General features: G+C 45.3%; 1 protein-coding gene across 12 annotated transcripts in view; it reads left to right on the top strand.

Moving 5' to 3' along the window:
- The window catches only part of YEATS2 (YEATS domain containing 2), a 799337-nt gene that overhangs the window by 531720 nt on the left and 252699 nt on the right, over nt 1–14918 (top strand). For all 12 annotated transcript variants that reach the window (XR_003858765.1, XM_029617009.1, XM_029617017.1 and 9 more), the window contains one exon: nt 7869–8042. Coding sequence is in view for 11 of the 12 variants with exons in the window: in XM_029617009.1 (XP_029472869.1) it covers nt 7869–8042 (174 nt within the window). In the remaining variant the exon portion in view is untranslated. The remainder of the gene's footprint in view (nt 1–7868; nt 8043–14918) is intronic.

The following is a 14918-nucleotide window of genomic DNA, read 5'->3' as shown; positions in this document are numbered from 1 at the left end:
AGCATCGATGCCGGTAGTACTACCGATGCCGGTGGGCCCACCGATGCCGGCGCCTTCATTGACACCGAGGACATTGATTGATTCCATCACCACTGCGCCGAGGCTCTGGACGTCATCGACATCGATTTTCGCCCATATTCCATCGGGCCCTTAGATGACATTCCCTATTCCATCGACGTCGATGACTTCGGTGACACTTCCACCGATGACAACGTCGAGGGCAACCTCAATACCATCGAGGCAACCTTTATTCGAACCTCCAGAAGTTCAGGATCAGGCTTTCTATCGACGCCTTTTGCAAAGGTATCAGGATGTAATCAATACTTCACCATCTACGAAGCCACAAGACACTTCTGCAGTATTTTCCATCGATGATCCACAGCCAGGCCCTTAAGGCCTTCACTTCCCACCTAAATCAACACCAAAATCTCCTTACAGAGAAGATTCTGAGGATTCTTGGGATGAGCAACACTCTCAAATTTCTTCAGAGGAGTTCATGTCTGACCCTTCTTCCCCAGATCAGAGAAAGAAGTCACCCCCAGAGGATCTATCATTCTCCTCATTCATCCAAGGCATGGCTGACTCTATCCCATTCAAACTCACAGCAGAGGAAGATACCAGGGCACAAACCCTTGAAGTTTTACAGTTTGTTGACCCACCCAAGCAAGTACTGGCAGTGCCAGTCCATGAGGTCCTATTGGATCTTCAAAGACGAATTTGGGAACATCCATCTTCTGTTCCTGCAGTGAACAAGCGTGTAGACACTACTTACATAGTCCAGCCAGCTCCAGGCTACCAGAAACAGCAATTACCACACCAATCTGTGGTAGTGGAGTCGGCACAGAAAAAATCCAAACATGTACGCCCACCCTCATCGACCCCCACCTGGTAGGGACCATAGATTTCTAGACTCATTAGGTAAAAAGGTCTATCAGAGTTCCATGTTAAACACCAAAATTTCTGCCTACCAGCTGTACATCACTCAATAAACCTCTGGAAACAGATGGAAGAATTTGTTACCTCCTTACCCACACAATTCCAGGAGCCAGCACAAGCTGTGATCAACAAGGGACTAGAGGCAGGCCAACACAAGGTGAGAGCAGTCTACGACAATTTTGAGACTGCTTCCAGGGCAGCAGCAGCTGGAATCACTGCCCGTAGATGGGCCAGGCTCAAGGCATCTGACCTCAGGACTGAGTTGCAAGAAAAACTTGTGGACCTGCCCTGTCTTGGTGACAATCTGTTCGGGGACAAGATTCAGGAAGCCGTACAACAGCTTAAGGACCACACTGAGACTCTACGTCAGCTGTCTCAAACCCCACAAGAGCCTACTCCTCAGTCTTCTCGTCGTCCTCCATGAAGAGACACCCGACGTTCTTATTACAGGCCACGCAGATAGTACCCCCACACTTCTAGGGGTAGGTCTACCAGACCACAACAACGCTTCCAGGCTAGGCAATCTAGGCCTGCTCGTCCACAACATCCTGCACAGACAGGCCCTGCGGCAGGCTTTTGAAACACAGACCAGAGAACAAACCCAACCTCTCAATCCCAAGCCAAATCTACCAGTGGGTGGAAGAGTATCTCACTTTCACACAAATTGGCAAAACATAACATCAGACCAATGGGTACTCTCCAGTGTCTCGAGGCTACAAACTAAATTTCATCTCAATTCCTCCAGAATTTCCACCAACTTCCTGCCCCCAACAAAATTCTCAACTACATCAATTACAAATAGAATTATCCACCCTTCTGAGAGCCAGGGCCATACAACCAGTGCCCCGGACACAGCAGGGCAGAGGATTCTACTCCCGATATTTCCTCATTCCAAAGAAAACCGGAGGCCTACGTCCCATCCTAGATCTCAGAAATCTCAACAAATTTCTGAAGAAAGAAAAGTTCAGGATGGTTTCTTTAGGCACCATGCTTCCACTTCTTCAAGCAGGAGATTGTCTTTGTTCTCTGGATCTTCAAGATGCTTATGCTCACATTCCAATATTCCCTCCTCATCGCAAGTACCTGCGCTTCATGGTAGGCCATCAACATTTCCAATACAGAGTTCTACCTTTTGGACTGGCATCTGCTCCCAGAGTCTTCACCAAATGTCTAGCAGTAATAGCAGGACACTAACACAAAGAAGGTGTCCATGTCTTCCCATATCTAGACGACTGGCTCATAAGAAGTCAGTCTCAACAAGGAGCTCTTACCTGTCTAACACGAACAATCACTCTACTTCACTCCATGGGATTTCTCATCAATTATCAAAAATCCCATCTCACTCCAACTCTCCTGCTTCAATTCATAGGAGCAGAATTGAACACCAATCTAGCAAAGGCCATTCTACCTGTAGATCGAGCAGACACACTCATTCTACTAACAAAATCCATCTCCTTAGAAACAAGTGACAGCTCATCAGTTTCTGATCTTACTGGGTCATATGGCCTCCACGGTTCATGTTACACCTTTGGCAAGGCTTGCCATGAGGATTACCCAATAGACTTTACGATCACAATGGATCAAAGCCATTCAACTGCTACATTATCCAATTCAATTGAACCAACAACTAAGATCATCTCTACGTTGTTGGACAAACAAGGACAACTTGTGCAAAGGCCTACCTTTTCAGCAACCAGTCCCACAGATATCTTTAACTACAGATGCATCCACCTTGGGTTGGGGAGCTCACATAGATAATCTCCAAACTCAAGGGTCTTGGACAAAACTTGAAGCAACATTTCAAATCAATTTCCTAGAGCTTCGAGCTATACGTTATGCACTACATGCGTTCAAGGGACTGCCTTTCACACAAAACTGTTCTGATCCAAACGGACAACACAGTAGCCATGTGGTACATCAACAAACAGGGAGGTACGGGCTCGTATCTCCTTTGTCAAGAAGCTGCACAGATTTGGGACTGGGCCCTGAACCACTCAATGTTCCTCCGGGCCACTTATCTAGCAGGCATACACAATGTAATGGCAGATCGACTCAGTCGTCAGTTCCAACCACACGAATGGTCCCTGGATCCCGCAGTAGCGACCAGGACATTTCAGCATTGGGGACAACCGACACTGGATCTCTTTGCATCACATCTGAATCACAAAGTGGACAAATTCTGTTCTCTACACAAACAGAACAACAAACCAGCCAAGGACGCCTTTGCTCACCCTTGGAACTCAGGCCTACTATATGCGTATCCTCCGATACCACTTATAACCAAAACTTTAGCGAAGCTACAACAGGACAAGGGGTCCATGATACTCATAGCCCCATATTGGCCTCGACAAGTATGGTTCCCCACACTGTTAGACCTCTCAGTCAGGGATCCCATTCGCCTGGGAGTAGCTCCCACTCTCATTACTCAGAATCAGGGTCGGTTGCGCCATCCCAACCTTCAATCCCTATCTCTGACAGCATGGATGTTGAAAGCTTGATCTTACAACCACTCAATCTTTCATCCAATATATCTCAAGTGCTTATAGCTTCACGTAAACCTTCCACACGGAAGAACTACGCTTCCAAATGAAAGAGATTCACTAGTTGGTGCAGACAAAACAATATGGATCCTTTCACCTGCCCCACAACTTCTCTACTAGACTACTTATACCATCTGTCAGAATCTGGTCTCCAGACTTCATCTGTAAGAGTACACCTAAGTGCAATCTCTGCTTACCATAACAAGATGGGAGATGCACCTATTTCCACACAACCTCTAGTAAGCAGATTTATGAGAGGTTTAACACACCTTAAACCACCAATTCGACCACCTGTCACAGACTGGGATCTGAATCTGGTATTAACAAGCCTCATGCGTTCTCCTTTCGAACCCATAGATTCACGTGATTTTAAATTTCTCACATGGAAGACTACCTTCCTCATAGCCATTACATCAGCTAGAAGGGTTAGTGAGTTACAAGCACTTATTTATTTATTTATTTATTTCGGATTTTTATATACCGACATTCTCAATACAAGTATCGAATCAGGTCGGTTTACATAGAACAATAACTGTCGCAATAAAGGCGTTACATTAAACAGCGTTTCTTAACATATGAGTAACATATAACATATAAATGTAAATATAAATAATACAACTTAAATATTACATAGACAATAATAATAATAACTCGTCAACAGGACGAGGATCGATGTAAGGAATGTTTTAAGCGTGAATGAATATCTTGAATATCTTGAATATCTTATTTGTGACAAATCTTGTGTTTAGACATAGGCTGGGAGGTGCATGGTATGTTTACCTGCCCAAGATGGTGGTGTTGCAGATTAGGAAAATGGGTAAAGGGAGAACTCTTAGAAGCAGTCACTCTCTATCAGCCGATTCTGTAAGGTCCACAGGAAAACAGGCGCCCAGCCACCTCTTCTGGGTGCACGACCCTGTATTTAAATGAGGGGTCACTAGGGACAATTACACACCCCTAGTGCACACTTGTCACGTACGCACCCTATACAAAGTTCCTACATGACAGAGTGGTTCTCCGTAGACATCCCAAATTCCTTCCCAAAATAGTCACGGAATTCCACTTGAACCAATCCATAGTTTTACCCACATTCTTTCCAAGGATCATTCCCATCCAGGAGAAACAGCCTTACATACCTTGGACTGTAAGCGTGCACTAGCTTTTTATATAAACCGCACTGCAGTCCACAGACAACCCACACAACTGTTTGTATCTTACGATCCAAACAAACCAGGGAAAGCAGTGGGTAAACATACTATATCCAGTTGGCTAGCAGATTGCATATAGTTTTGCTATGAAAAAGCAGGCCTTCCTCTCCAAGGGCAAGTAAAGGCCCATTCAGTAAGAGCAATGTCAACCTCAGTAGCACACTATCGTTCAGTGCTAATCCTTGACATATGTAAAGCAGCAACATGGAGTTCTCTTCACACTTTTGCAGCTCTTTACTGCTTGGACAAGCAGGGACGACAAGATTCTGCCTATGGACAATCTGTCTTAAAGAACTTGTTTCCAGTTTAATCCCAACTCCTTCTACAACCAACCTACTGTGATCTTCGGCTGACTCATTTTCAACAATACTTCACTGTCGCTTCACCACAAATGACTCAGCCTCTAGCTTGCTATTCACCCATATGTGAGGACTAGCATCCTGCTTGTCCTGGGATAAAGCAAAATTGCTTACCTTGTAATAGGTGTTATCCCAGGACAGCAGGATGTAGTCCTCACAGAACCCAACCGCCACCCCACGGAGTTGGGTTTCCTTTCTTTTATTATTTTATTTTTGCTAACGCTTTTGCTACATACGAGACTGAAGAGAGACACCTGTGGCAGAGAATATCATGGCATGCTGGGCATGCTCAGTGGCCTCTCAGGGCCAGTCAAAAGTTTCTAGAAACTTTGACAGAAAGATTTCCCGCGCTGGGCTCCGTCGGTGACGTCACCCATATGTGAGGACTACATTCTGCTGTCCTGGGATAACACCTATTACAAGGTAAGCAATTTTGCTTTACAAACTGTCTAAAAGACAAGAAACAGAGAGTAGGATTAAATGAACAATTTTCTCAGTGGAAGGGAGTGGACAGTGGAGTGCCTCAGGGATCTGTATTGGGACACTTACTTTTCAATATATTTATAAATGATCTGGAAAGAAATACGACGAGTGAGGTAATCAAATTTGCAGATACAAAATTGTTCAGAGTATTTAAATCACAAGCAGATTGTGATAAATTGCAGAAAGACCTTGTGAGACTGGAAAATTGGGCATCCAGATGGCAAATGAAATTTAATATGGATAAGTGCAAGGTGATGCATATAGGGAAAAATAATCCATGCTATAGTTACACAATGTTAGGTTCCATATTAGGTGCTACCACCCAAGAAAGAGATCTAGGCGTCATAGTGGATAACACGTTGAAATTGTCAGTTCAGTGTGCTGCATCAGTCAAGAAAGCAAACAGAATGTTGGGAATTATTAGAAAGGGAATGGTGAATAAAACGGAAAATGTCATATTGCCTCTGTATTGCTCTATGGTGAGACTGCACCTTGAATACTGTGTACAATTCTGGTCGCCGAATCTCAAAAAAGATATAATTGTGATGGAGAAGGTACAGAGAAGGGCGACCAAAATGATAAGGGGACTGGAACAGCTCCCCTATGAGGAAAGACTAAAGAGGTTAGGACTTTTCTGCTTGGAGAGGAGACGGCTGAGGGGGACATGATAGAGGTGTTTAAAATCATGAGAAGTCTAGATCGGGTAGATGTAAATCTGTTATTTACTCTTTCAGATAATAGAAAGACTAGGGGGCACTCCATGAAGTTAGCATGTAGCACATTTAAAATTAATCGGAGAAAGTTCTTTTTCACTCAATGCACAATTAAACTCTGGAATTTGTTGCCAGGGGATGTGGTTAGTGCAGTTATTGTAGCCGTGTTTAAAAAAAGGATTGGATAAGTTCTTGGAGGAGAAGTCCCTTACTTGCTATTAATTAAGTTGACTTACAAAATAGCCACTGCTATTACTAACAACAGTAACATGGAATAGACTTAGTTTTTGGGTACTTGCTAGGTTCTTATGGCCTGGATTGGCCACTGTTGGAAACAGGATGCTGGACTTGATGGACCCTTGGTCTAACTCAGCATGGCATGTTCTTATGTTACATTAGTCCAAATTATGCCATGTTATTTCATCATTTAGTCTTTCTCTCTACTGTATTTAAAGTGAAAACCCAGTAAGTAGCTTTTCCAATAAGTTGTTCCCACTTATTTAATTGCGCTTCTGTCACTTCTTCACTTGTAGTTCCTGAAAGCTATGATGATATACTAAACAATGTGTAATCACCGGAGCCTGAAATTTACTATTGTTTACACACCTATGGTGCTCTATTAAATGAGCCAATACTGATTGTTTAGTACAGCCTATATACTCCAGGGAACAGGAGAATATAATGGCATAAACCACAAATTTGGGCAAACTGTGTCCTATCTATGGAAAACTTGATACTGAGAGATGGGATGCTGCCATGTTTGATTGCTTCATTTAAAGCTGGAAAGGCTAGCCAAACTCACTCTTAATAGTGCTGTCCCGCAAACAAGCTATCAACGGGACTCGTGGAATTGTTGGATGCAGGGCTGATGTATACCAGTGTTTACATACAGAGGGGTAGATTTTCAAAGGGTTACGCCCGTAACCCTTTAAAGCCTACCCCTGCGCGCACCGAGCCTATTTTGCATGTGCGTATATCCCGGGGCTTTGAAAAAGGGGCGGTGCAGCGGTCCGGGGGCAGTCCTGAGTCCTCCGGCACAGCAGCTGTGCCGGGGGTTGGCGCGCCGATTTCGGAGCGGCCTCAGAGGGAATGGGGAAAGCCATCTGGCCTCCCCTAGGGCGGCAGCGCGCACATGTTATAAAATCAGGTGTACATTTGTGCGCGCCAGGTAGCGCGCACAAATGTACCCCGCGCACGTAAGGTTAAAAATCTGCCCCAGATTGTGCTATTCTAGCAGTTTTGTTCATGTATCACAAATCGCATACAGTCTCAGATTTAACTTAATCCAACTTGAATTGAGGGAGGCTGTGATTGCTTTAAGCAAGGTTTATCTGGTTTGCCGCAGAAGCTGTAAATTTCATTTGTGCGTAAGGGATGGTTTTATTTTCAATTCATCTCTCCTAGATTTACCAGTCTTCTCCATCATTACTTTGGAAACAGAAACAAAAAATAGTTTACTACCAGAAACTGCCAGAATTTAGGATGTTGAAAAATATATATTTTTTTTTTAACACTAACCATTAAATAATTGTTTAAAAAAATACTTCAGTTATTTAGCACCAATATAATATTGTAGCATTCTCCTTCAACGTTCAGTGATGACCTTGTTTTAAACTATTACCCTTTTAGACAACAGGTGGGCAAACATTACTGAAAGTGTCTGATGGTACACAGAAGTCTGTTGCTGCCCCCTCACAGCTCAGCAAAGCTGGACCCACTATGTTGAGAGTGACTGGAGGAGTTATTACTACAGCCAACACTACTTCAGCTGCAGTGCTCTCTGCAAATGGATTGCCACAACAGGTAAAACAATAATTTTATGTTATAGGAATTTATATAGAGATTAAATGTTAAAATACTTTAATTCTGAAACCCACCACCTGTAGCTAGCTTAGTCCAATCAGAGTTCTCTAACAAAGCCCCTACCAAGATTTCAGCTCTTTCTGCACAACTTGGGGCAGCCACTTTCCTTAAGGCTACCGCTCTGATTAATCCTTGCTATATCAGCCATCAACAAAATGTATGCTGATGGTTAGACCAGGGGTTCATGAGACAAAAACAGCATATGATTTCAAAAAAGCATGGGATATATTTAATACAGGTGATATCTAAGGAAGTGATAAGAATTATAATGCTAAATTAATTGGATGGCCAGACTGGATGGGCCATACAGTCTTTTTTCTGTTATGTGTCTGTTTCTATAGAAATGCCATGTTCTACCTGCCTACCAGCTCTCTGGACTTTCTCTGTGATTTACTTTGTGATTTGAGTTAGAGCAATCGAAGTGAGTTAAAAAAAAAAAGGAAAACATCAAGGAACAGGTAATGTTGGGTAATTATATTTTAGTATACTATTAGTATACAGTGATGTATGCATTTTATGATGCATAGTTTAGGCACCATGAAATACATATAAGCAGAGACTCTGGTTTCCCTCAGAATTTAGCAGGTTTTTGTAGAATTGCAGGAAACCAAAACCAGTTACAACAGAAGCAAACCATGTCTTGGGCAGCTGATTCAAGTGAGTGCAGATGAATTTCTTCTTCCCTTTCCCTCCAGTCCTTACTTTTTCAAATCTTCCTTTCCTCCCCACCACCCACTAAGCTAAACAATGCATCAGGCTGTCCTGTGCTGTGGGGAGCCAGCCTAGTGTTCTGACCCTCACTGGACACTGTATGGTATCTTACACAGTGCAAAGCATGAGTCTCGCTCCTGGCAACAGAAGAGGATGCAGCTTAGACCCTACTTCTTTCTTGTTACTGTTAACCAGCTCAGCGGATGGGCAATTGGTTGGGGAAGGATGTGAGAAAAGTGATCAGCGCTAAGGGATGTGTGTGTGAGCATCAGAGAAGAGAGCAAGAAATACTGCAGAAACGAACAGAGTGGGGGTGAGGGGATGTAAGGCAGGCCAGAGTATGGGGGTGAGGTTCTTTTTGCTCCTTTAATCCAGGCCTGAGTGTGAAAGATCATTACATATTTTGCTACAAGTGTGGGATTTGGCTGTATCATCTTTGCAAAGATATCATCCAGAGCAGTTCAGACCTGGAAAGAGATACTTCAAGCTTTCCTTGATAGTGAACTAAAGTCCAACTTATCAAAGCTGGGGGTTGAAGACTCAGCCAAAGGAACGTGGAGCTAGACAAAACACTTGGGGCCAAGCTGCACCAAAGAGACCCTCAGTGTTGTTGGTTCTTCAGTGTGAGGATGGATCTGAGAGTCGAGAGAAATCTCACTCCCTTTGAGTCGAGACTGGTGCTCTGAGCACTTGACCACAGAACCAAAATCTGTATGAAACCTCTGGAGAATTAGAAACATTGTTTCTCTTTGCATATCTGAGTCAGGAGGTGTCTGGAGGTGAGTTTTGCCTCCCAATCTCAGTGCAGTACTGGTCTCCTCAGGTCTATTCCAGAGCTTTTGACAGTGATGTCAAGAGTGCCATGGAGGATGCCCACAAGGCTGCTCTGGATATTCTTATCAGTGAAGTTGAACGGAAGTGTTTGCTCAACAGGCAAGACAAGTTGAGATCCCAATGTTGAGAGCTTTGACACTTCTTGTTACTTTTGAGTGAGCCTGTTTTTGGCATTAAGCTTGTCATTGCCAATACAGATTCAGTGTCATCCATATCAAGCTGAAGTTTAATAAGCCTCTTACCCCTCAACCACTCTTAGCTCAAAGAACTGAGTTTTAGATCCCAGGGGAGTTCGGTACCTGAATAAATGTAGTTTCAGATATCCTTTCAGCTATTTTTTTTTTCTTAGTCGGAGTCCTGGATATTTGTCAGAGGATTGCTCTTCTGACTTCTTACGGATGTTTCTGCCATAGGACCGGAACTGATCTCCATCTAAAGATCCTTTCTTCGCTGATTTTGTCCAAGCCATTTCCTTTGAGTTGAGGGTGAACCAAAGGCTCTTCTTCCTCTTCAGAACCCTGGTTGGCAATACTAGTTCATTCTCTCTACCAAAATATACGGAACAGTATGTGGGATACTACACACACACACACACACACACACAGACACACTACTTCTGATTGGTAAGAGGATAAACCTGAAGCACCATATCCAGGCAACTGAGGGATCTGACAAGCTGCAGTCATTGCACCAGACTGTGATAGGTATTCACAAAATGTCTTGCATTTGTTGTGGAATTTTTCAGCAAGCTGGGGTTTTATATATTTCCTTATTTAGATGATTGGTTAGTTGAGAGCAAATCTCAGACAGGAGCTGATGAATCTATGCAGAATACCATCTGGTTGCTATAGTTACTAGTTAGTCATCAACCACCCCAAATCCAAACTGAGCCCAAGATCTCAATTAGAATTTACAGGGGATCTGCTAGTCATGGCTTAAGCCATGACTTATCCCTAGGCCAGCAGAGCCAACAATATAGTGGCCAAAGGATGATTGAATCAGAGTTCATTTTGAGAATCTTGGGTGTTAAAGTTCATGTAACTTTCATGGCACATCCCCCTATGAGAGAGGAGTCCAATAAACCTTCAAGCCACTCAGGGAGTCCAGGAATGCATCTCTATCATAGAGGAGCTTAGATTCCATTTCTTGGTGGCTTTCCCATTTTTAATTTAATTTTGGGTTAACCCATCCAAATTCCATCTTACCAAATGCTTAACTACAGATGAGCTAGGGAGCTAACCGACAGGGAATTCGGGTCCCTGGTCATCCATCAGCCTATTGGAGCTATGGGCAGTTCTGAACACTTTAAAGTGTGTGTCCCCAAACTTTTCCAGCGAGGGTCACTCATGACATTTCACATCACTGAAAGCCAATTGGAGGAGGGCCCCCCTTGAAGTTTGACTGAGCAGGAGTAGGAGGGGCGATTCCCTCTTGAAATATAGCCCTTTTGATGATTTAAAATGTTGGAAGCGGGAGGGGGCAGGATTCCCAGAAGTATGGCAGATACTGTCTGTAATATTTCTAGGAAGCTGGCAACTCTGCCACACTCCTTGGATCTCTACTATCTGTGGAATGAGGAGTGGGTGAATGGAAGGGGTGGTGTGTTGTAGTACAAACTCTCTCCCATACGCTTTTGTTCTTTACTTCAATTTCTTTTCCTCCACCCCCCTCTTTCGTTTCTCCTCTCACTCTTCCTCTCCTGCTCATTCCCAACTTCACTTCTTACATCTTCCTCTTCCGCCGGTGGGAATTGAGAACCCCTACAGCACAGTAGCCTTTGCTGTGCCACTGTATGGATGAATCTTGTAACACATTACAAGCGCCCTATTAAATCCTTCCCTGACCCTTGGCCCTTGTTTCCGTCTGGGATAGTTTTTGTGCTACACTGGCATCTAGCACTTCTGGGTTCATTCTGGTCAGATGCTTTCTCCCAGGACAAGCAGGATTGAAGTCCTCACATATGGGTGATGTCAGCAGACAGACCCCTATCACGGAAAACTTTTCTGTCAAAGTTTCTAGAACTTTTGACTGGCACACTGAGCATGCCCAGCATGCCATAATCCTTGCAGCCACAGGGGTCTCCCTTCGGTCTCTTTTTTTCCGCACTGCGGTTTGCCCGCAGTTAGGAGCTCTGTGAGAATTTTCTCACTATTTTTCCTCACAGAAAAACGTGAAGTTTTGTTCACAAAAAGTTCCCTCATAGGGGTCTCCCATCACGACATCGTTTTCCTCGACGTTCGGTGAGTACTTTCCACCGTTTTCGGTCGGTTCCGGCTACCTTACCCTCGGTTCCTACAGGCCACCAACCGTTTTCACGGCTCTTTTTTCCAACATGGCTACAGACTTTAGAAAATGCCCGGAGTATCCGCGTACAATGTCAATTACAGACCCGCATGATGTCTCTGTGTTGTGCCTCGGCTCAACACACAATGTTTGTCAATGCCCAAGCTGTGCTCAAATGACCCTGAAGGGCAGGCATGCACGACTGGACAAGATGGAGTCCCTTTTCAAAATAAAGTTAACTCCATCGACATCCAGCCAGTCATCACCTGCAGGAGCATCGACAAACCTCGCCAGGAGCAGCAAGGCAGTGGTGACCGTCCATTATTGACGACATCTAGGGCATCGGCATCTTCTTCCTCGGTGCTGGAGAAAGACCGAGCCGAGCACAGAGGGAAATACCGGCACCGGCATGAGTCTACTCCCGGTGCCAGAAAAGACACCGCATCAGCTTCAATGGCTATCGAGCCAATGCCAAAGAGGACATGGGTAGAGGAGTCTCCAACCTCCTCGTCACCCGAGATACTGAGGCGATCCCCACCAACATCGGTGCCGGGTACTGAACCCCCACAGATTCCTGTGGAGGTTCCAGTAGCGCCTAGCTTGCCTCCCCCTGTAGCTGTGTTACCTATGCCAGTTTCCAGGGAGGAGCTGGACATGCTTGTCCAACAGGTGGTCCTCGATGCCCTCCGGAGCATTCATTCTCCATCGATGCTGGCTCCAGTACCAGCACCGACATCGGAGCCATCGATCTTCACACCACTACTCGACCACCTGGACACACTCATTGGTGCCCTTCCGACCCAGCCTGGGCCATCGATACCGAAACGACCTACTGAGTCTCCGAAACCCCTGATACCCATTCCGGGGTTCTCGGAAGACGAAGCCACGGACTCCAGTCCTCTTCCAGTGCTGCTTCCACCAATGCCGGAACCGGTTCCTGGCCCGCCAGGGCTCTCGGGATCGAGACACCCATGATTCCCCTCAATGCCATTGGTGCCGCCACATCCTCCATCGAAGCCATCGAGGGATCCATCGATGCCAACACGTCCAGGAGAACCAGGTCTTTTTCCTCCCTTAAGATCTCAGCCAGAGACCTCGTATGACCCGTGGGAGGAGGTTGACACCGACACTTCTACGGAGGACATACTTTCAGAACCATCTCCTCCAGAAGAAAGGAGACTGTCTCCCCCAGAGGACCTCTCCTTTGCTAATTTTATAAAGGAAATGTCAGAGACAATTCCCTTTGACCTGGTCACCGAGGAAGACACCCGTCATAAGACATTGGAAATCCTCCAATTTGTGGATCCCCCCAAAGAAATTATGGCTATTCCCGTCCACAAAGTACTCCTGGACCTCCAGCATTGTCTATGGGAGCACCCTTGCACTGTCCAACCAGTTAACAGAAAGATAGATGCAACTTATTTAGTCCAACACGCTCCAGGGTTTCAGAAACCATAGCTACCCCACCAGTCAGTTGTGGTGGAATCTGCACAGAAGAAAGCCAAAAGACTGCATCCACGTTCTTCTGCACCCCCTGGAAAGGACCAAAACTTCTTGGACGTTCTGGGTTGAAAAGTTTTTCAGGGCTCTATGCTAGTGTCACGCATAGCGGCCTATCAATTATACATGACACAATACCAAAGGAACCTGTGGAAACAGGTCCAAGAGATAGCAGACTCTCTGCTTCAACAACAACAAGAAGGTCTCAATATCATTCTTCAGAAAGGCCTTGAAGCAGGAAAACATGAGGTAAGGACTGCTTACGATTCCTTTGAGACTGCTTCTTGATTATCAGCAACAGGAATCAGCACAAGAAGGTGGGCCTGGCTTAAGGCATCTGACCTGCAAGCTGAAGTCTAAGACAAGCTCGCTGATCTACCGTGTACCAGAGAAAATCTATTCTGTGACAAAATACAGGATGCACTGGCTCAACTGAAAGACCATCATGAGACCCTGCGTCAGCTGTCCACAGTTACTACGGAGGCTCCCTCCTCTGCAAGAAGAACCGCAAGAAGGGACTCTAGAAGACCGTTTTATCGCTCACGCAGGTACTATCCACCTACGTCTCGCGTGAGACCATCCAAAACACCTCAGAAAGGACATCCATGACAACCCAAGCCACCCAGACCTCAGCCAGCTGTGCAAGCAGGCCAAGCCTCTGGATTTTAAAATCTATCCAGAGAACAGCAGCCACTCCACAAATCCAAAACCAGACTTGCCGGTAGGAGGTCAGCTTCACCACTTCATAACCAACTGGCTCAGCATTACCACAGACCAATGGGTCATATCCATTATAACCCAAGGATACCATCTAAACTTCCTCACGGTACCACCCTCGGATTCACCACCCAATCCGCTGTGGATCCGAAAAGATCAGACACCTTCTAGAGTCAGAACTCTTCACCCTTCTGAGCGCCAGGGCTGTGGAAACCGTTCCCCAGGCACAGCAGGGCAGAGGATTCTACTCCTGCTATTTTCTCATTCCAAAGAAATCAGGCGGCCTCTGCCCCATCCTAGACCTCCGCAATCTCAACAAATTTCTCCAGAAAGAAAATTTCAGGATGGTGTCCCTGGGCACCATGCTTCCTCTTCTGCAAAAAGGAGATTGGCTCTGTTCTCTGGATCTTCAGGACGCGTATGCTCACATTTCCAATATCCCCACATCACCGCAAATACCTGCGTTTTATAGTGGGACATCAACATTTTCAGTACCAAGTTCTGCCTTTCAGACTTGCCTCGGCACCCTGTATATTTACAAAGTGCCTAGCAGTCACTGCGGCCCATCTACGCAAGAACAGCATACACGTGTTTCCTTGGACGACTGGCTCATCAAAAGCCAATCCAAGCAAGGAGCTCTCAACGCTCTCGAGCTCACTATCAATCTACTACACTCGTTGGGATTTCTCATCAACTACCAAAAAATCCCACCTGACTCCATCTCACCTCCTTACTTTCATCGGAGCAGATCTGGACTCCACAGTCGCAAAG

Source organism: Rhinatrema bivittatum, chromosome 9 (genome assembly GCF_901001135.1).
Source record: "Rhinatrema bivittatum chromosome 9, aRhiBiv1.1, whole genome shotgun sequence".
NCBI lineage: Eukaryota > Metazoa > Chordata > Amphibia > Gymnophiona > Rhinatrematidae > Rhinatrema > Rhinatrema bivittatum.
Note: the sequence above shows the minus strand (reverse complement) of the source record. Positions and strands in the feature narration are given on the sequence as shown.